Source organism: Lolium rigidum, chromosome 4 (assembly GCF_022539505.1).
Source record: "Lolium rigidum isolate FL_2022 chromosome 4, APGP_CSIRO_Lrig_0.1, whole genome shotgun sequence".
In the NCBI taxonomy this organism is placed as follows: Eukaryota; Viridiplantae; Streptophyta; class Magnoliopsida; order Poales; family Poaceae; genus Lolium; species Lolium rigidum.
Window position 1 is genome coordinate 9,373,552 of NC_061511.1, and position 20,926 is coordinate 9,394,477.

The following is a 20,926-nucleotide window of genomic DNA, read 5'->3' on the forward strand; positions in this document are numbered from 1 at the left end:
AATAAGCAACATGCATATAGGTTGTATCTACAACTCCAAGAAATTTCAGCTTAAAATCTGATCTACACTTGGAGAAACAAAAAAGACAAATTCTATTGTGAATAGTGTCAGATCTGGTTGAATAGTATTTCACACTATTCACACTCAGATTTATCTTTTTTGTCTCTCCAAATGTATGTTGAATTTGAAGTTGCAAATTTTTGGCGTTGCATATATAACATAGATGTGTGTTGTGATTTTTTTTCAGATTTTTTGAACATGTTTTGTCTTTGCAAAAAAATTATTCTCATAGATCCTATCTAAGACATGATCCTATCCAAGTCTTCCCCCATATGCTACTCCCTCTGTTCCTAAAAAAAGTTTTCAAATTTATGTAGACACATCTTTAATTATAGATTCATCCGTATATAGATTCGTCGGAGTGGTCGCATCGAGAAGCAGAAGCAATCGCGGAAGGATGCTACAACTCAAGAGTTGCTCGCCCGTGTTTTGGGCGTCTTGAAAGAGAACACTGTGTTCGATGACAACGCCCTTGCTGCCTTGATTGACAAGTTTAAGACCCCTTTGTCGCCTCGCTCCATCGCGATGCTTGGCTCCCTTGTGAAGAATGTGGAGAAGGTGAAAAAGCCCAAGGGCAACAAGGTCGGCGCCAAGAAGAAGGCGGTTGAGATTACATGATGGATGCGGTTCATGCAACCTTCGTGTCGTTTTGTCGAATAGGTAGCATTTTGTCGTTGACAAGTTGGTCGATCTTGTTGTGTGGTTGTTTTAGACTTTGGGAGTAGTCCGCATGTCGGAGGTACTCAAGTTTGTATGGTTTTCGATCTGGTTTTCCTTATAAACTGGATCTTTTTCCTCTCTTAAATGAATAGCCAGAGCTCCTGGCGTTTGCTCAAAAAAAAAAAAGTTGCGAATTTTATTTTAACAACGGAGGGTGTACAGTCGTTACTTGTCTACTGTTCATTTTAAATTTAGGAGAATGGTGCAGAGACAGTAGAGAAGGTGGTGTGAGTTTGGCTATCCGACAGATGTGTTGAACAGTAGCCTCAGTCCGACAGTGGCTCACAGGAGAAGGATTGGCGTCTAGCCAGCTGCAGCCGCCATTCGCTTTCACACGCACGCACTTTGCGGCTTTCACACAGATTCCCGTCGATTTTGCGCACGAGCTTCTCTTTCCCCCCTTTTTCTAACTTCCGTTTCGGACAGTCGTTGCTGACATGTGGCCCGTATAGTTTTCGCTTTCCACTTGTTACTTATTTTAAGAAATGATATCCAACACCCGTGGAAACTCTTTCATTTCGAATACTGTATGAGATTTAGAATAGAAGATCACCTGCTGATTACGAGCATGTTTGTGTTGTATGTTGAATGAAAAGGAGATGAGAGAGAACAAATGAATTTGTGTTGTACTATCTCGATCTCAAAGCTTAAGATTTATATTATTTTTAGAAAATTAAACTATGCCAAGTTTGACTAAGGTTTTACAAAAAATTATTAGCATGCAAAATACAAAATTAATATTATTTAATAGATAATGAAATATATTTTTGTATGGTTTCTATAAAATATTATATTTGTTGATAGATTGTTCTAAAAGTTTGGTCAAACTTTATTTGGTTTGACTTTTCAAAAAGAAAAAAGTCTTAAGCTTTGGAATGAAGGTAGTATTGATTATCCACGTGGCCCTATTTTGTATATATATAAGGATATACGTCTTTGTTTAAGGCGTATGTAGAACGAGATGGTGTCTGTATGGATCGATCGGTTATGATTCTAAACACCCTCCTTTGTAGAAAGCTCGTTCTTATATTTCTTCTATGATCCTGAATTGGGCCTATACCGCCATCTCTATTTATTTTTACAACCTATTGCACTCTCTTCTTGGCGCCATTGGAGGCGGCGAGGAATTTTTGTTGGAGGTGGTAGAAGTGGTGGTGCTCTCTCCGTCATGTTTGGTCTTTGTGTGACAATGCATCGGCAAGGATTTGCACCGCTATCATGGGCGATGGGCGTGTGGATCAGGGTGGTCGCTCATCGCTTCACCCCCCCCCCCCCCCGCCTTGCTTGTAAGATAGGAATGTCGTGGGAGGTGGATGGATACTATTGTGTTATGACTAAATATAACTGTGGCCGAGTCGGTGCATGAGTGAGATGATCTCTAATAGTGGCATATGCGGCTATCTCCCTATGACACCACAATGAATCCGCTCAAAGTAATGTGTATAAAGCAAATGTTAGAAGATCCACGGTGGATTCGCAAAAAAAAAAAAAATCCACGGTGGTGAAAAGCCCCTCCATAGGCCATAGCCGGACCGAGGACGAGTGACCTAGCCTTCAGTGCTTGGACCAGACAATGACATATTTGCCTTGTATCCTTGTTCAAGGCGCCATGTTTATGTCGGCCTTAATCGGTTTGATCTGCCATCTAAGATGAAAATCCTTATCTTGGTTTTACAGGTTGGACTTGAGTACGTCAGCATGAGTGTGTACACTAATTCTCGATGCCAAAGAATGAGGTGGCTTTCTTTTGGACAATCTATTTTGGAACCAAGGAGCTGATACGTCTCCGACGTATCGATAATTTCTTATGTTCCATGCCACATTATTGATGATATCTACATGTTTTATACACATTATATATCGTATTTATGCATTTTCCGGCACTAACCTATTAACGAGATGCCGAAGAGCAAGTTGCTGTTTTCTGCTGTTTTTGGTTCAGAAATCCTAGTAAGGAAATATTCTCGGAATTGGACGAAATCAACGCCCAGGGTCCTATTTTTGCACGAAGCTTCCAGAAGACCGAGGGGGGAAGGAAGTGGGGCCACGAGGCGCCGCCACAACAGGGCAGCGGCCCAGGTCTTGGCCGCGCGGCCCTGGTGTGTGGGGCCCTCGTGTGGCCCCGCGCGTTGCCCTTCCGCCTACTTAAAGCCTTCGTCGCGAAACCCCCAGTACCGAGAGCCACGATACGGAAAACCTTCCAGAGACGCCGCCGCCGCTAATCCCATCTCGGGGATTCGAGAGATCGCCTCCGGCACCTCGCCGGAGAGGGAATCATCTCCCGGAGGACTCTTCACCGCCATGGTCGCCTCCGGAGTGATGAGTGAGTAGTTCACCCATGGACTATGGGTCCATAGCAGTAGCTAGATGGTTGTGTTCTCCTCATGTGCTTCATTGTCGGATCTTGTGAGCTGCCTAACATGATCAAGATCATCTATCTGTAATTCTATATGTTGTGTTTGTCGGGATCCGATGGATAGAGAATACTATGTTATGTTGATTATCAATCTATTACCTATGTGTTGTTTATGATCTTGCATGCTCTCCGTTATTAGTAGAGGCTCTGGACAAGTTTTTTTCTCTTAACTCCAAGAGGGAGTATTTATGCTCGATAGTGGGTTCATGCCTCCATTAAATGCGGGACGAGTGACGGAAAGTTCTAAGGTTGTGGATGTCTTGTTGCCACTAGGGATAAAACATTGATGCTATGTCCGAGGATGTAGTTATTGATTACATTACGCACCATACTTAATGCAATTGTCTCGTTGTTTACAACTTAATACTGGAAGGGGTTCGGATGATAACCTCGAAGGTGGACTTTTTAGGCATAGATGCATGCTTGGATAGCGGTCTATATACTTTGTCGTAATGCCCAATTAAATCTCACAATACTCATCATATCATGTATGTGCATTGTCATGCCCTCTCTATTTGTCAATTGCCCGACTGTAATTTGTTCACCCAACATGCTATTTATCTTATGGGAGAGACACCTCTACTGAACTATGGACCCCGGTCCATTCTTTACATCTGAAATACAATCTACTGCAATACTTGTTTTTTACTGTTTTCTGCAAACAATCATCATCCACACTATACATCTAATCCTTTGTTACAGCAAGCCGGTGAGATTGACAACCTCACTGTTTCGTTGGGGCAAAGTACTTTGGTTGTGTTGTGTAGGTTCCACGTTGGCGCTCTGCGCCGCACTACATCTCGCCGCCATCAACCTTCAACGTGCTTCTTGGCTCCTACTGGTTCGATAAACCTTGGTTTCTTTCTGAGGGAAAACTTGACGCCGTACGCATCACACCTTCCTCTTGGGGTTCCCAACGGACGCGTGTTGTACGCGTATCAAGCTTTTTTTCTGGCGCCGTTGCCGGGGAACGAAGAAAAGTTACACCACAAAGATTTTCAACTCCCACGTCAACATGAGCATACCTTTCTGGTTTTTAAAATAAGTTTTAAACTCATTGTAAAATATAAAAAAATGACAAGAAGAACATATATTTTGTTGTTCTATGTGCTCTGATGTGTGTAACAAAACAAAATTGTGCTAAAAAGGCTTTTCACGAGACATGTTTTTTACACATGTCCTACAAATGTCAGTTTTCCATGAAACTTGGCGTGCACACATAGAACGTCGACATGTACACACAAGATTTTCTTGATTGGTTTTTTGACATTTCAAAACAAAAATCTGTTGATAGAAGCATATGCACTCAAGACTGAATTTCTGGTTTTCTCATCACATATTGTAGGTCTGCCATGGCTATCCATTTTATACACTTTGTATGCATGCCGATTTGGCCCGGTTTTCTTATATCTTGTCGCTAATAGCGTGGTTGTGTGTATCTACGAATGCAGAAGGTAAGATTTTTAACCATCTTTTTCAAAGCAAAAGGTTAGAAATTAGTAATTGCCCAATTGAGTGAGAGTATGAAAGGGGGAAAATGTCACATGATACACCACACAATACGACTTGTCAAAATATAAATTTGTATGTTTCTAAAAATTTCACAAATAATCGTGTGATGTTAGGAAGATGTGTTTTACAATCCCTAAATTTATATAGCCAAATTCAAAATAAAAATAATAAACAATAAAGACAAATCCCACATGAATAGCATCACAGAAGGACAAGAGCATAAATGGCACTATTTACATACTAGTTTTTCTTTATCGTTTCTCTTTGTGTATTTTGAATCCGGTTCATCTTGTGAACATTTACAATATTTTTTCAAGTTTTTTCTGAAACTTTTAAATTTAAATTTTGAGACATGGTATCATGTATCATTTGAAAAGTGGTATCATATAATATTTTCGCTACATGGCGGTGGGAAGCTCCCTCTGGTGGAAATCCGACGGCCATGCTTGCGCCGCACGGCCCAACGTCGCCAGTAATGAAACTATATACTGACATCTGGGGTCCACTTGAGCTCTTACATGGGAGTATAGTTAGGCATGGCAGCCCAGCCCGAGCCGGGATTGTATGTTGGGCTGGGCTCGGGCCGATATTCTAAGCCTGACTGGGCTAGGCTTTGGGCCGACAAAAACATGATTTAAGATGTAGCCAGCCTGGGCCGGGCTTTTTGGGTTTTGGGTCGGACTCGTGCTCAATTTTTAGGCCTGATGGTCGGGCCAGGCCTTAGAATTTTTGCCTCGGGTTTTTTTGGCCCGTCCCGAAGCCTTGCCCAACCCGAGTTTTGCCCAGGTATATATGGGAGTGGTCTCATTTGTCAGTCAGCCCGATGTTTTTATGCTAGTGCCCCATGAAGAGTTTTTCAATCTTGATCTCCGTCTGGTTCCCCGGTGGGGTATTCATCCATTGATCGACCAACTGATTATAGAGAAGCAAAAGTATCCGAAATCTCCATTGACAGCAAGCAGTTCCCTTTCTTTTCTCGAGGCGTTTAAATCTATTTATATATATTTATATAGTAAACTATACTCTATATATAGATATATGGTATGGAAGCCTATCCCCTATATAAGACGAGTGGATTAAAAGAAGGGAAAATAAAAATAGTTAATTAAGTTCAGAATAGATTCCATGTCTCTTAAACAAGGCATTTATGCTTATAAAAAGGGATTTTTTTTTGTCAGTGACCTATGGACTCGACCTTGCGTACACGCAAAGTCCCCCGCGCCGGTGAGCCAGTTATGTTGTCTCCATGACTAGTGGGCCCGCGTAGCTGGGTTGGCGTACGTACCGTTTATTAACTCTCGAAATGGCTGGATAGCTACCAAAGCATTTCGTCTCTCCGTCCCCTTCTTCTCCACTAGTACTCCACCTCGATCGGAAGAAGCTGCTCGGGTTCCCGGAGTAGCAGCCCGCGAGCCCTCGGTTGCGCCGCGGATATGGGGAGCTTGCGAGGTGGGTGGCGGACTGAGCTGCAGGACTAGCGGGTTTGGCGCTGGGATTGAGTTCTGTTTGGGGATTTGATTTCGTAATCGTGCAGGCGGCGGCGGTGTAGAGGGAAAGAGCGAGGACGGAGGGAAGGTCGGCCTACCGGCTCTGGAAGTCTCTCTCGCGTTCCCGCAGGCCACGCCGGCGTCCCTGTTCCCTCCTGCCGGTGAGATCTCCGGCTCTGTTCACTTTTATTTCTCCGTTGACCCTTTTGTCGGGTTGAATTACACTGCTAAAGGTCATTTTTTTATGTTTAGGGTCATTAGAAAGTTTCTCAGTGAACTGTCATGTTTATCTATTTGGAGAGGATGGTGCACTGTTTCTACCCGCCCTTCTGTAGTTATCATCACACTGGAAGGAAATCCAGTTTGTTCTTGAGGAAAAGAGGGCCATGATCACTTTTTATTGGACATCCAGAGACTAGAAATGTATTTTGAAATTTGGGGTAGAATTGGTGTAGCTATGCTGTGATTTTTAATTGTGTTCTTATGGTTAAACCTAGTGAAACTTGGTTGGTTCTCAACAATTCGATAATAATAACAGGATCCGTTTTTCGATGAAAAATAATAGGATTTTCGGAGAATCATTTTCAATTTAAAATTGGGGGCAGCGAGAAAGTAATAAAGAAAGAGATCCAGATCTCCAGTGAAGTAGATATGATATGCTTTGTGTATTTAAGAATGCATGTGTTGGGATTGTTGATCATTGGGTTGGTCGCTTTCACAACTAATTGGTGTTACAAAGTAGGTGGGTCTGGACCACTCACCAAAATTAAAGAGAGGACGAAAGTAGTTGATCCTCTTGTTTCACAAAATTACATTGCTAAAGGTCATTTTTTTACGTCTACTACATAAATTTATTTCTTTGTTAGTTATATTATTCAACACTGTATCTTGTTTCTTGCGGACTTTGATTACTACATATTGATCTACAGCACGTGAATTATGCACTGTGCTACACATTACCTTGTTGTAAGTTCATCAATTGTTGCTTGCAGTGTCGGACTACTACCAGTTTGATGATTTACTCACTGATGAAGAGAAGGCGCTTAGGAAGAAAGTCCGCGCTATTTCGGAGAAAGAAATCGCACCCATTATGACCGAAGTATGTTCTTGCTACTGAAATTTCCCAACCCATTTTTTTCATGTTCTCAGAGAAATAACATATAGTTGCTGAAACTGTTGAAACCTTGTAGCACATAGTTACATACTATCTTCTTTGTACTAGCTGCTGTGCTAATCTAATGCTTGATGTGTCATAAACTTTGTCATTTTTCTTTTGCAGTACTGGGAGAAGGCAGAATTCCCATTTCATGCCATTCCCAAACTTGCAACTCTTGGACTAGCCGGAAGTACAACTAAGGTACAAAGTACAAACCACTCAATCTTCTATTCAGGCTATACTTTGTAATGCTGGATTTGACCCACATGTTCAATGTTAGAGTTTGTCTTTGCTTACAAATTTTGTGACGTTACAGGGATATGGATGCCCAGGACTCTCAGTTACAGCTAGTGCTATTTCTATAGCAGAAGTTGCACGAGTTGATGCAAGTTGCTCCACATTTATTCTAGTGCACTCCTCTTTGGCAATGTCCACAATTGGTAAAGCTAGCAATTTATTCCAAATATTATGTTTTATATTCTGTTAGACTTTGACCAACAACAACTTTTATACTTGAGCTCGTGTTTTAATTCTGGATTTTGTGTGAAGAACAGCCCTTTGTGGATCAGAGGCTCAAAAGCAGAAGTACTTGCCATCGTTAGCTCAACTTAAAACTGTTGGTTGCTGGGTGAGTCACATCATCCAGTAGCTTATATGTACAATATTAAACGTACTATTATTACCATATTCTCTTCCTAAGAGTGTGTCCGATATCTGTAGGCTTTAACAGAGCCAGATTACGGTAGTGATGCTAGCGCCTTGAAAACTTCAGCAACCAAGGTTTTATTCTTATCACTGTATTTACCTCTTTTAATAGAATTCTACTGTGGGGGCCTTCGTACTGGTTTCAGCTAAAAAGAGAGCTGTATTTGAGAACCATTTGAACTTTTCTTACTACCTTCTTATCACGTTATGTTATTTTTTAAGGTACCTGGCGGTTGGCAATTAGATGGCCAAAAACGCTGGATAGGTAACAGCACGTTTGCAGATGTGCTCGTAATTTTAGCTAGGAATGCAGACACAAAGCAACTAAATGGGTAATCATCTTGTTTTCGATTATTGTTTATAGCATTGGTTTTGATATCATGTACATATCAGTATGAGGTTATTTCTTTGCTGATAAATTCAAAACTTACATGCTTTTGAATGATGAATCTGATACATATTCTACAGATTCATTGTGAAGAAGGGAGCTCCTGGTTTGAAGGCCACAAAAATTCAAAACAAAATTGGACTCAGAATGGTTCAGAATGGCGATATTCTTCTGAATAAAGTATTTGTCCCAGAAGAAGACAGATTAACAGGCATCAATTCATTTCAGGATATAAGCAAGGTACATGCCACCGCCAACTTCCCTGCTCCCTGTTAGCATATTGGAATGTTCTGCTTGCTCGTGTAATCTTATTTACTCTTGTCCTGCTGGACTAGGTCCTCGCAATGTCACGTATTATGGTGGCATGGCAGCCAATTGGCATATCGATGGGCGTCTACGACATGTGCCATCGGTCCGGCCCTCACCTTTCCTGCAGTGCATTCAGTTACCTTTGAACCATATATACACCAATTTTGACTTGCACATTTGCCACTGAATAGGTATTTGCAAGAAAGGAAGCAGTTTGGCGCTCCACTGGCAGCCTTTCAGCTCAATCAAGAAAAGCTTGTTCGGATGCTCGGTAACATCCAAGCAATGGTTCTTGTCGGCTGGCGCCTGTGCAAGCTCTATGAGTCTGGCAAAATGACACCAGGCCATGCTAGTCTAGGCAAGGTTCGTAAATTGCTACATGACTAGCAAATGGTATCTTTGTTTGCGTCGCATGCTGTTATTGCTTGTAGATTATACTGATTAACAATTGAATCCAGGCATGGATATCGAGCAAGTCAAGGGAGGTAGTTTCTCTAGGTCGGGAGCTATTGGGTGGCAATGGTATCTTGGCTGATTTTCTGGTAGCAAAGGTGAACGGTCCTAACATCTCTAATTTTCTCCTAACATGGTGAATTGGATTTGAGAATTCGAGTACCTTTTAGAATTTTCTGATGGATAACTATTTAGCCATAATAGCCTGTCTCCTCCCCATTTCAATTTTCTTTTCACGTAAAGGCCGGGCTCGTAACAATCTCAACCGCTGCAGGCATTCTGTGATCTGGAACCAATTTTCACGTACGAGGGTACCTACGATATCAACGTCCTGGTGACTGGACGAGAAATCACCGGGATTGCGAGCTTCAAGCCCGCTGCGCTAGCGAAAGCTCGGCTGTAATAATCCTTCTTCCAGCTACGATGAGCAGCAAATATATGACCCGTGTTGTGTTCTGGTGGGTATGAGTAAGATCTGAATAAGTGCTACATAAATATCATGCCAAATTGCAAGGTGAATGATATAGCATGTTGGGTGGGATAAGATAGGAGCTGGATTTGTACGTACTGGGTACAGCACATGGAGTCACCTCTCACCACCAGACGACCAGTGGTTGTGTTGCATCGTATCAGCTTATAAATAATGGACTGGGACAATTTAGTATAATTTTCCTTTGTTGACTTCCCTATGAGGTGCCTGCTGATTATGTGCCATTTTAGTTGACAAAATGTTCTTTTTGATTGCTACTACAACTAAATTCCTTCTTGTTACAACCCTCAAATCCTATCTGGCTAGGGGGAACGGGTCATATTTCATTCATATCCTCAGACCTCAGCTTCCTCAAGTCGAAGTAAAAAATTCCATGTTAAATCTGAAGATGAACAAGCTGGAACAGGGGAACCCAGACTGTCCAGAGTACCAGGGCTCTCTAGGGGCTAGACTGTGTGGGGCTTTTGGCCTAGAATGTCCTGGCACATTGGCCTCCAGATATAGGCTGAGCCATAACAACGAGCAGCGCTTCCACTACTTTCTCTGCAACCACTGTAGTGGCGATGAGGTGTGTGCTGGTGAGCAGGATTAGGAGAGCTGCTAGATCCTGCTTGTGGGTGATGGCCGTTGTGACTGTTCTGGTACTGTGATCAGCTTGAGATCTATGTCGACAGGAATTATAAATTTATAGGCCTGTTCACTTGCATTTGCATTTGAATTTATAGAGATGAGAGGTGAATGAATGGTACATGTCATCACCTTGCCTAATTATCGCAACTAGCCAAGCTCTAATATCAGATAAACTGAATGACAAATGTATGGATTGGTTCATAGACACGTGGCATATCTTTATAGCAACACAACAAATGCATTTCCTTGAATTTATCTACATTATTCTTGCCATACATATTACAGCAGAACACATTCCTTGGAATTTTTTTTACTCTACATCTTTTTGCCTGGGAGGAGGAGAAAAGACAGATGAATTGTCAGTTGGACGAGTTCTGAGGGAAGACGGTGTGAATGAATTTGAGGAAGCGCTCCGAGTAGAATCGAGGTTCGACAACAGATATTGACAAGGGGTTATACTTGATGGACTTGTATGCATGTTCAATCTTCTTCCTCATGCTGTACTCCTGCAGAATATCAATGATCCCTATGTACAGCACCACATCATACACCCGACGGAACGATTTGTCGCCATCTTCTTGCTTTTCTTCTTTTTCCGCTCTCGCGGGCATATTCACCCCTAGCTGAATCTGAAGCCTATCAAATTTGACAGCAAATTCAATCATCTCAAACATAGATCAGCATTGGAAGAGCATGAGAATTGACCAAATAGAAATCAACCAATGACCTTGCTGTGCCTGGAAGCAAGAGATCTACTTCCTCAAAACAAGCAGACGACGAACGCAGGCGGCTTCCCCTTATGTGAGGGCCAACGTCGACTTTGCTCTTTTGGTCGTTACCCCTCTGTACCAAAACCAGCCCTTCTTGGTAGTTATAAGTGGAATTCTCCTCCACTGCATCTACATCATGGATGCCAGCAAGCCAAAAAAAAAAGGCAATTGGATGGTGACAACTCACTCACAGAAATGAAGATACAATTGCATGCTTACCTTCTTCTGAAAGAACAGCTAGTTTATCCGCCAAAATGCCTTCATGAAATGATGCTCGTCTTTGTAGGTTTTGACGAGCCCGGTAATGGAAACCAAGAAGTAAACTGTAATCCATTATACCCTGCTTCTTTAGAAATTCGCTGTCGGTCTCAATCTGTCTACACAGAATGAGAACAGAAATATGGTTGTTACACAGAAAACTGGCCACGAGAATTGTTAAGCTGCTTTTTTCAGCGAGAACATGCTTACTTAAGCAAAGCATCCCGCCATGAAGGCTCAAGATAAAATGAGTAGTTCAGATCCAAGTCTTTCAGAGTCGTGTTCTCATCGATTTTAATTTTGTCGGTAGAACGACCCAAAGATGAACCTTTCAAATCAAATCTTCGATGAATTCTAAGTGCTGTGTAGAACATGTTTCCCATCACTACAAATCGAAACTGCAAATACAAACAATCATAATCAACGGTTCAATACCAACAATTATTTCAAAAGAGGTAACCAGAATATATTAGATGTGAAAACTAAAATCCTTTTAGGACTGACAGAAAAATACTACCCATGTTCATAAATATGCAAAACTTTGGATAACATATGTAACTTTGATGACCATCAACGGTAATCTTGGCATGGTGGAAAATGCAGACATTTTTTTAAATTATCAAAGTACATCCCTTGAAAATCCAACATAATTATTTTAACATGATCATTCCATATCGTTTGTAATGCACTACTGTCTACTGGTCGAAGTTACTAAACAAGTCACAAATTTAAAAAAAAAAAATCATATTTTTTGAAGTGAGAGAGCGACAAGGAACCTTTTGACCACTTGAAGGTTTCACCCTATGGAGGCCAAAAAATTTGGTTACGAGTGTGTTCTCATGAGTATGGACATGCCGATAATAGTCTGGAAGCATACGCAAAAGAACCTACATGAAAATATCATGTCAAGAAAAATCAGTTGCACATGTAGACAAATGAACTAAATGATAAGTTTGACTCAATTATTAAGATAAATCGATAAGTTCACTACGTAACTAATTCACAAATATAGGAACATGTTCGGCGTAATAGTCACATAAGCTAAAATTCCTGGATCATAATTAGGCATGTCCATTTCTGATCAAGTGTTGAGACAGACAAGCAATCACCAGATCATTCAAAAGAGCATATTCTGATTGGGTAGGCAAGGAGACCGGTTTCTCGAACGAAAAGAAATAAGACCTAGATTACAGGATTGCAATCTCTGATGATGGTGCGGCAACTCGGATGCAGTGCAGGTGATGTCCTCAATCTGTTTCTGCCGATCTCTCCTTTGGTTTTGTATAGGAAGTGGCTAGCGCGATGCTCTTTGTGGGCACTGGGCAGGCACTCACCGGTAGCAATGGTGGATGTCAGCATCGCGGTCAATGATGAGTGTGCACGCTCACTGGGTGAAAACTCGTGATCTAGCAGTTGGTATGGGGACGATGACTGGCTCACCGTTCTGCATCATCTATGCGGAAGGGCTGCCGATGGGCAATTTCTCAGCAGTTGGGTGTCCGTTGCAATAGGCAGGGTATGTGGAAGTGCTAGGTGGTGCAGTGCTCAAGATATGGGCAATGATTGATGGTTGATGACTGCAGGGTCCGCAGGATGCCTTGCGTGCCCTTCTCGGGCCTGCCGGGGCCATCTCCTCTCATTGTTGCGGTCACGTCGGATCAGGCCTTCTCAAGGTCGCCATGGCACGACAGGGGTGTCTTCGGCGGTAGTGCAAGGTTAACAGTCCGCGACCATTGTTAAGCGGCCGCCTTCTCCAAATCGGGAACAACCCTACTTTGCCCTTCTTTGTAGAGTGGGACTCTCTTTCTCGCTAGCGGAGGTTCCGGCTGGTATGCCGTGTACTGAGTGCAAGCATGGAAGACATAGAGGCTATTGGTTGTTGTGGTTGTGTGTTGTTTTGTTTTATCCCAACGGCTGTTTGTAGCTTGTCGCGAGTGTTGGGTGTAATGGCCTAGTTCTAGGCTTGTAAAACTTCTTTCTATCAATGCATGAGACGCAAGTTTTTTGTTTTCTCGAAAAGAAAAGAAAAACTCGTGATCTAGCCTTTCCAGATGGATCAAGCAATGGTCGTGCATACGGCGTGTCCTTGTTGAAGGTACTGGCTCAATGCTTCGCTTCTGGTGTGATAATGAACCCCACATGTACCTCTTGGTTAGACCCAGCAACATCGCCAGACGAGCGGCGCTTTCTACTTTAAGGCGTTGTCTTCGAGCACCATGCTCTTAGTTAGCTTCCGGCATTGTTTTGTCCATGGATTTGATCCACATATAGTCTTGTTAGAGATATTTACTGTCACGAGACCAGATGTTGGTCTTGTTTTTTTCTATGTAAGCCAATTATTTTGGTCTGCTGGCATCATTTTAATAAAGTTATGGCTGTGTCCATCCAAGGAGGCAGAACCTGGAAGGCTTTGTCCTTCCTTTTTCAAAAAGAAATGGCATGATCCCATTGCTTGGTCTATGCCAGTTTACCCGACCATGCTAAGTTACCAACATATATTATCAACTAACAGGTATTGTACAGTGCTTATCATAAAAGTATAGAACAGAAACAAGAACCTGCACTTCTGATTTTCGAAGGGTCTTGATCATAAACCGGTCATCTTGTGATAAGAGAAAGATACTTCCACTTTTCCCAGGTGAAGATAACTCCCTAAGAGCATCACTTCCACAAATTGACATCATATAATCGGCTGTATCAATCTTGAACATCTCCCTCAAATTTCTGTAATCAAACACTAACAAGAAATTAGTTGAAATAGGAAATAATATTGTGAGGGTGTCTCACTAGTTACTAGCTACTAAAACAATGAAACTTCAAATTTTTACGAGTTGAGAAGCAATCAATAAATTCCAAATTCATAAGCAATCAATAGCATTGTAGAATAAGATTCAGAGAGATTCCAACAGAGTGATACTTTAAGTAGTTGAACTTCTCAGGATACTTCATGGCATCCTTATAATTTACTTTTACTTATAAAGCTAGTTTATAAGGCTGCACTATATGAACAGAAAAACATAGCTGATCAACAATATACTCTTAATTAAATGAAAAGTGGGGAACGGAGACAACAAACCTGAAAACCATTGGACAATAGTCCTTCCACTTAAAATCTACAGCACGATGTGCAGGAGTCAGTCGTGATCCTTTTTTGGGGAAGTTCATCCAGAAACTTGCATTGGGGCCATAATCAGAAGCTCGCACTTCACGCCTCTGAATCGGCGTAATCTTTCCAACCGTGTACCTGAGTAATATAATCATATTTAATGTTTTGCTGATCAGAAGAAAACAAATTAGCTGGTATTCAACAAGAGAACATGACTCTCTCATGTTGGTAACAGAGAAAAGAAAAGAACACACGGCTGGTTTCTATAGAGATGGGGAGAACCCTTTCAGTCACCTTCTCTACCATAATGGCGCCTTAAACTTAAGAGCGTCAAAAGCAGTGATCTTTCTAAGAGTTGAAAATCAGAACTAGTTTGGTCAATGAAAAAAGATGCACGGTTGATCTTCTAGGCTATGTTTGTAACTTGGTATATGTCACAATCCTCTTACCTATATGATTAAAAGTCAATGAACAATACGTGTTAATTATCAGATGTTTAAAGCTTAAAAATACAGTTTTCGAAATTTTCAAATTATCGGGCTCCAAAACACTGCACTCATCGGAAGATTCCATGTAAATACCATATATAGGACAACTGCGTACAAATAACAATGTAGAAAAGGAAGTCGTTAAAATTTCAATCAGGAAGCCTTTAATATTAGCCTTTACCTGATTCCAAGCTGCAGACAAAGCATTAGATCATAGCTCCTGTGTCCTTTAATGATTGCCTCTCCAGGCCTTTTGATATCCTTCGCCATCTTGCTCTGGCGACGTTTCAATTTCTTGGATGAATCCGAGGAGCTCTTATTCAGCACAACTTCGCTGATAAGAACGCCCTGCGCATACACCCTTTCGAGTATAGGGAAGTCAGAACCAGCCATATCTTCTTGTGTTTCAGAACCTGCACCAGATTCACGGCCGATGATTTTTTCGATAGCCACTCCGATACTCCAGCGTCTCTGCAAAGTCGGCTTCTTCAAAGGCTGTCGCCCGAAACTCAAGTTTCTACTGGGCAAACTAGCATCCGCAGACTCTTGATCCGCGTCGGCCTTAGTGTTGAAGGAAGATGATTCCTGAAGGATAGTTGAGATGTCAGGAAGCACACCTCTCTTCCTCAAATCATCAATGTAGAGCATGTGAGCCGTGGGAACTCTGCAATGTTTAGGATAGAATGTGCCACTTCCATCCTTGAATCCCCTGGTCCAGGTTCCAAGATAGTATCCACTGTCCTCCCACGTATACAACCCGTACCCGTGCATCATGCCGTCAAGCCAGTTCCCCTGGAACGACTCCCCGGTGTTCCATGTAAGGACCCCTTTGCCGGACATGAGCCCATTTCTCATGGTGCCAACATAACTGTTGCCATTTGCCCATGTATACCTGCCATGGCCTTCCATCTGCCCCTGAACCCAGGAACCTTGGTACATGTCTCCGCTGGGGTACGTCTGAAGACCGAGGCCGTGCTTGCGGTTCAGCTTCCATTGCCCCTTGTAAGAAGATGCACCATCGGGGCTGACATACGTTCCTTCACCGTCCATGTATCCGGCAGAGTATTCGCCTTCGTAGGTTGCTCCCGATGGCCATAGAGTTTTTCCTTGGCCATGCCTCATTCCTCTCCTCCACTCGCCCTCGTACACGCAGCTGCTCCCGGCCCAGATGTACCGCCCTGTGCCCTCGGGTATTTGCATTTCCCTGGATAGTGTGCCGTAATAGATGTCGCCATTGGGTAGCGTGAGCTCTCCAACTCTAGGCCCAGCAGAATTTGTTCTGGATGCAGCATTTGAATGGTTTTCTTGAGGCTGAGGGAGGTCGATTCTTCCTTGAAGGTCGTTGGCCACAGGGGATGTCATTCATACTACTGCCTCCCCTGTATACGGAGATGAAGTAACTAATTATATAGATACATGAGTTTTGTTCAACTTCAGAATCTAAAACAATAGCATGGCATGCAGAGAACACTTGTGCATACAAGAGCAAGAGGTAGTGGTGGTGATTCTAACTTTCATTCAGTAATGTCTTGCTAATTTCGATTTTTTGATAGGGAATGGTGGCTGTGTGAGCCTCACTCTACTAGAAGCGGCAGTACACCATAAGTACTGAATCAGTTCACTAACCACAAGGTACTAACCGCATGGATATCCACAATACAAGTATACAACCAAGAAATGAATGTAAGATGAGAGACAATACATGTATGTACGTACGTATATATGCGTAGAGGCCGAAATGAATTCCTCTCGTGGTATGCAGGGAATGGGGGGCGTCAGGAAGCTGTCTCTCGGCGCTCAAGGGAACGCGGAGGCGGCGGAAGGGCTGCTCGCCGCTCTCCGGTCCGTCGGTAATAGCCCTTGGGGGATTCATCGACTGGGCTCTAGTGGGAGCGGCGAGACGTCACCGCGCTGCTGAGACGTGGATCCGGCTTATCCCACCGCTCCGCTGTCGGGTGGCGCCGGCTTAGGGGAGATTATCAGGAGTTTTTTTTTTGGTTGAGAATCGGAAATTATCAGGAGATGACCTGGCCATGGGTCGTATTCTGAGCTGGGCCTCTCGTGATCCGTTAAGCGTGTGAGTGTATTGGTTAACTACCTAACTAGACCAAGTCTTTTTTTCTGTTTATTTATTTTTTTTGTTTCTTTTTACTTTTCAGATTCGAAAAATATTAAGATTAAAAAACTATAGGATTCAAACATGATTAATTTTGAAAAATAAGATTTTGAAAAAATGAAAAATGTTCATATTAAAAAAATGTTCATATTCGAAAACTGTTCATATTTAAAAAATGTTCAGATTTTGAAAAAAATGTTCGATCTCAGAAAATGTTCTTGTGTTGGGTCGTCGTAGTGTTGTCTTTTTTTTTTTTTGGAGATTGAACATTTTTTAAATTCCTAACCCTAAACCATAAGACCTCGCCGTCAGCAAGTTTCCCGCACCATGACCCTAAGACCTCGTAGCCGGTGAGCTCCCCGCACCCTAACCTTAATTTTTATTCCCTGCCTTCGCCGGCGAGGCTGAGGCCAGCTATGTCATCCCCGTCTCCGGTGAAGTTGGCCGCCTTCTCGTCCCCTTTGGAGGGTGCACGGTGCGAGGCTTCGGTTGAATTGGCAGGTTTAGTATGACCCCTCTTTGCGTACCTACTATAGATGTTGTTATGGTTTTTCTGGCCAACCTATATATGTAGTCTTGTTGTATTTCACTTTCCAATGTTGGGCGTTGTGGCAGATTAGGAGTAAGCTCACTGTCGAAATTCCCTAACCATCCAGTTAACTGCATTTTATTCGTCAACTCTGGAGTCTGGAGGACCACGGCCAAAATAATCCGGCTGGACAGGAGCCCAATCGAGCAGCCGTCTGCCGAGCACGCAACAGCCGCGCCACCTAGATCACTTGCCTAACTGCTTGCGCGCAGCGTCACTTTTGTAATATGATAGCTCTGTTGGGGTTAGCTGGAATTGGTTAAGTTATTTCGATCGTCTATCGTCAATCATAATTAGCTGATATCCTTAGTTTGCAAGGCACTAAACCCATGTTGCAGGCTTGGTTTAGGGATGTTAAAGCCAGTCACCTAGTGTCTTTCGTCTAAAAGACATTTACACCATATAGGTAGGATTATGAGAACACAAGATGGCCATAATAATTAACTGAATCACCAATAACAAGTAGACATATAGGCTAAGGACTATTAATATGAGAAAAACAAACACAGTAGGTATAATGTTATTTTTTGAAAGGAGGTATTGAGTGAGGAAATGAATGGGAAGAGGTAATGTTGTTAGGTGGGAACCTGAAAGACCAAGAAAGCAGGTGGAGGTGGGACAGAACTGGACTGAACTGGCATTGTGGTCGCCATGAATCCGGTGAGGTCCCAAATGTGGGGAAGGAATGGAACTGAAATGCGATGGAAGGGGATCGGAGGACCACGCTTGTCGGATCGTGGCCGGCGTCGGGGATGAGACACCGTCCGGGGTCCGGCTAGCCGGCGCATCACCCTCCTCCGCCGTCCGGCGGGTCGGAGAGGTTGGGAAGGGATAACAGGAGGAGAAGGTGGCGGTGGTGGTTCCCGTACACAAGATAGCTGAGCTCGTAAATTCATTTCGAGAAAGAATACTTACTCAGTCAGTCAGTTGAGCTTGATCGAGAGTCGCCTGCCTGCCTGCTTGCCCAGAACCAGGTCAGGACAGGCGCCGCCACCACCAATCTCTTCTTGCTCTCTGTTCTGCTATGTCGTGCTCTCTCTATCGGTGGATGCTATCACTCGTAGGGAGCTATCGGCTATGTCGGGCAGCAAACATGCTCTCGATCGTCCCCTGTCACTGACAATGCGCACAAATTAAGCAACTCACTGATTGCACGTGCATGCCCACGCGGCGGCCATGTGACCCCCAAATCAGCCAGCCTCTTCTTTTAGCTAGCTTCCTATGCAAATGTAGCGAACTATTGTTCGCACTCTGACTCCATGTATGTGTGTGTATGTATTTACGCATATATAGCTTTATAGCGAACGAAAGGGAATTAGGGAAAAGGATTTGACAGAGAGTATGAGTGAACGGATTTGACAGATTGACACTATCCTTCTCCGCCAGTACTATCCACCCACCGACAGGTAACCAAAGCTACTGGAGCTGCGAAACGACTACTGAAATCATGCATACTATGATGCACAAAAGCAGGTACGTACGTACGCTGCTAATTAAGTACAGATATAAAATCACCGGTCGATCGCAACAAAAGCAAGTGAAGTTCATTGGCATCAAGTACGCATACATGTAGCCAAGTACCAGGAGTAGAATATATTCCCTCAATCTTTATCATGACAAAAGAAACTTTGATCGACCGGCCGCTGGTAGGTATATTTCTCCTCGATCGCCTTTTGTATGCCACTGCACCCTGCTAACCACTTTACTTTACTGCCAGCTAGCATATAACTAATCAATCATTCCTTCTCGAGTAACAGCATACAACTAATCAATCACTCCTTCTCGAGTAACAGACGTCAATTATGTACACGGCCAAATTATTTAAAAAAAGGAGAGAAAAAAAACAGGATCTAAGGCTAGCCATAGTGCTAGTATCATAACTAGTGCCATGCATATTGGTCCCATTGCTAATTAAGGTGGAGAGAGAAGATTAGAGTACTCCCTCCTTCCCATGGATTAAGGCGTATAATTTTTTCACAACTTTCGTCAAGGCATAAGGCGAGGCTGTAGCTTTGGTGTGATTCTTCCGAACCTGCCCTCCATGCTTTAATGTGCATGCACTGCATGCAGACCTTTTTGTTTTGGAAAAACTAATGCATGCAACTTCAATTGGCTACAGCCAGCACACACGGAATTAATGCGAGGGAAACGAGGGGGCGGGGGACGCGGATGTGGGCAGTTAATCCGGGATCTGCTGCTGAACTAAGCGATTTATTAGGGGTACGTTTGGAACTAATCTCCCAGCGATTTCCTCCTTAATCGCCGTGCCATTTTTTTTACGCCCTATTCCATAAGACGGAGGGAGTAACATATATGGATAATGTATCATAGCGCATGTTACGAGAAAAAAAGTTAATGGCAAACAAATCATGTGCATAAATTTACATTGAGATTCTAAAAAGCAATAAATATAGCATAACTATGATACTAGCCACTATATAGATAGTACCATACACAAGTATCATATGCATGAGCATGATAGTACTACATGATACTTACCACTATGGCCAGCCTAATGTAGTAGTAACTAACAAATAACCAACGATGACATCAACCACTGTTCTAACAACATACATGCTAAGAGAAAGTTTTCTAAAAGCAACATCTCTATCACGTAAGTGTTGTTGTCACCCGATCCAATCAAAGATTACATCATGAGTTTTCATCCCCAAGAGCAAGATTGGGCAAAATCCATTCAAGGTAACAATGGCCAAATACCGCCTTCCCAGGTATGATCAAATAAGGCCAAACCAAGAGTTTTCACCTAAAGTTTTAGTCCCGTTACTGAAGAAGCACCACCAAACCTCAACCACGATTTGCCGTCGCATCCGCTTGACGACCATATGCATTCCTTCTAGCCTTGGCACTGATTAACACAAAGAGATGCTCATGCTCTTCATATATGAGTCGTCATGTCCGAAACGACTCATGCAACAAATATGCATAAGCCTCGAGCACCAAATCTGCGGAACATGATCCTAACATAATCAACGTACACGCGGCCAAAAACTGTGTCTGCGTGAGCTTGTTAGCGGGTGACAACGAGAGTGGCCATGCACAGCCAAATTTTAGGGCCAACTGTCGGCAGACGCCGAATTTGAAAAAGTAGTTTTCAGACATCATCGCCTATAATATGGTAGTTTTGCGTCATTTACTCGAGAGAGGAAGACGGGGCCGGCGGCGGTAGGGCCCCTAGGAGCTGACGCCTCAGCCCTCAGGCAGCCAGTGTACGTAGGACCTGTTGCATACATAATGATGACTTTCTTGGTCTTT

The 20,926-nt window shown here is 42.9% G+C and overlaps 2 protein-coding genes across 2 annotated transcripts; one reads left to right on the plus strand and one right to left on the minus strand.

Annotated features, from left to right (window-relative positions):
* Nucleotides 1-6,141: 6,141 nt before the first annotated feature.
* LOC124646663 (acyl-coenzyme A oxidase 4, peroxisomal-like) lies at nucleotides 6,142-9,892 on the plus strand. The gene is made up of 13 exons (XM_047186752.1): nucleotides 6,142-6,157; nucleotides 6,243-6,356; nucleotides 7,188-7,294; nucleotides 7,475-7,552; nucleotides 7,668-7,791; nucleotides 7,906-7,979; nucleotides 8,072-8,131; nucleotides 8,279-8,388; nucleotides 8,525-8,684; nucleotides 8,780-8,856; nucleotides 8,945-9,116; nucleotides 9,212-9,304; nucleotides 9,481-9,892. The coding sequence occupies exons 1-13, from the start codon at nucleotides 6,142-6,144 to the stop codon at nucleotides 9,607-9,609; spliced, it is 1,314 nt and encodes a 437-aa protein (XP_047042708.1). The 3' UTR covers nucleotides 9,610-9,892.
* Nucleotides 9,893-10,544: 652 nt separating this feature from the next.
* On the minus strand, nucleotides 10,545-16,349 carry LOC124706719 (phosphatidylinositol 4-phosphate 5-kinase 9-like). Its single transcript, XM_047238388.1, has 8 exons — nucleotides 15,130-16,349; nucleotides 14,431-14,598; nucleotides 13,913-14,078; nucleotides 12,131-12,241; nucleotides 11,565-11,752; nucleotides 11,316-11,473; nucleotides 11,054-11,225; nucleotides 10,545-10,962 (listed from the first exon to the last, which is right to left on the minus strand). The coding sequence occupies exons 1-8, from the start codon at nucleotides 16,308-16,310 to the stop codon at nucleotides 10,686-10,688; spliced, it is 2,421 nt and encodes an 806-aa protein (XP_047094344.1). The 5' UTR covers nucleotides 16,311-16,349; the 3' UTR covers nucleotides 10,545-10,685.
* Nucleotides 16,350-20,926: the final 4,577 nt, after the last annotated feature.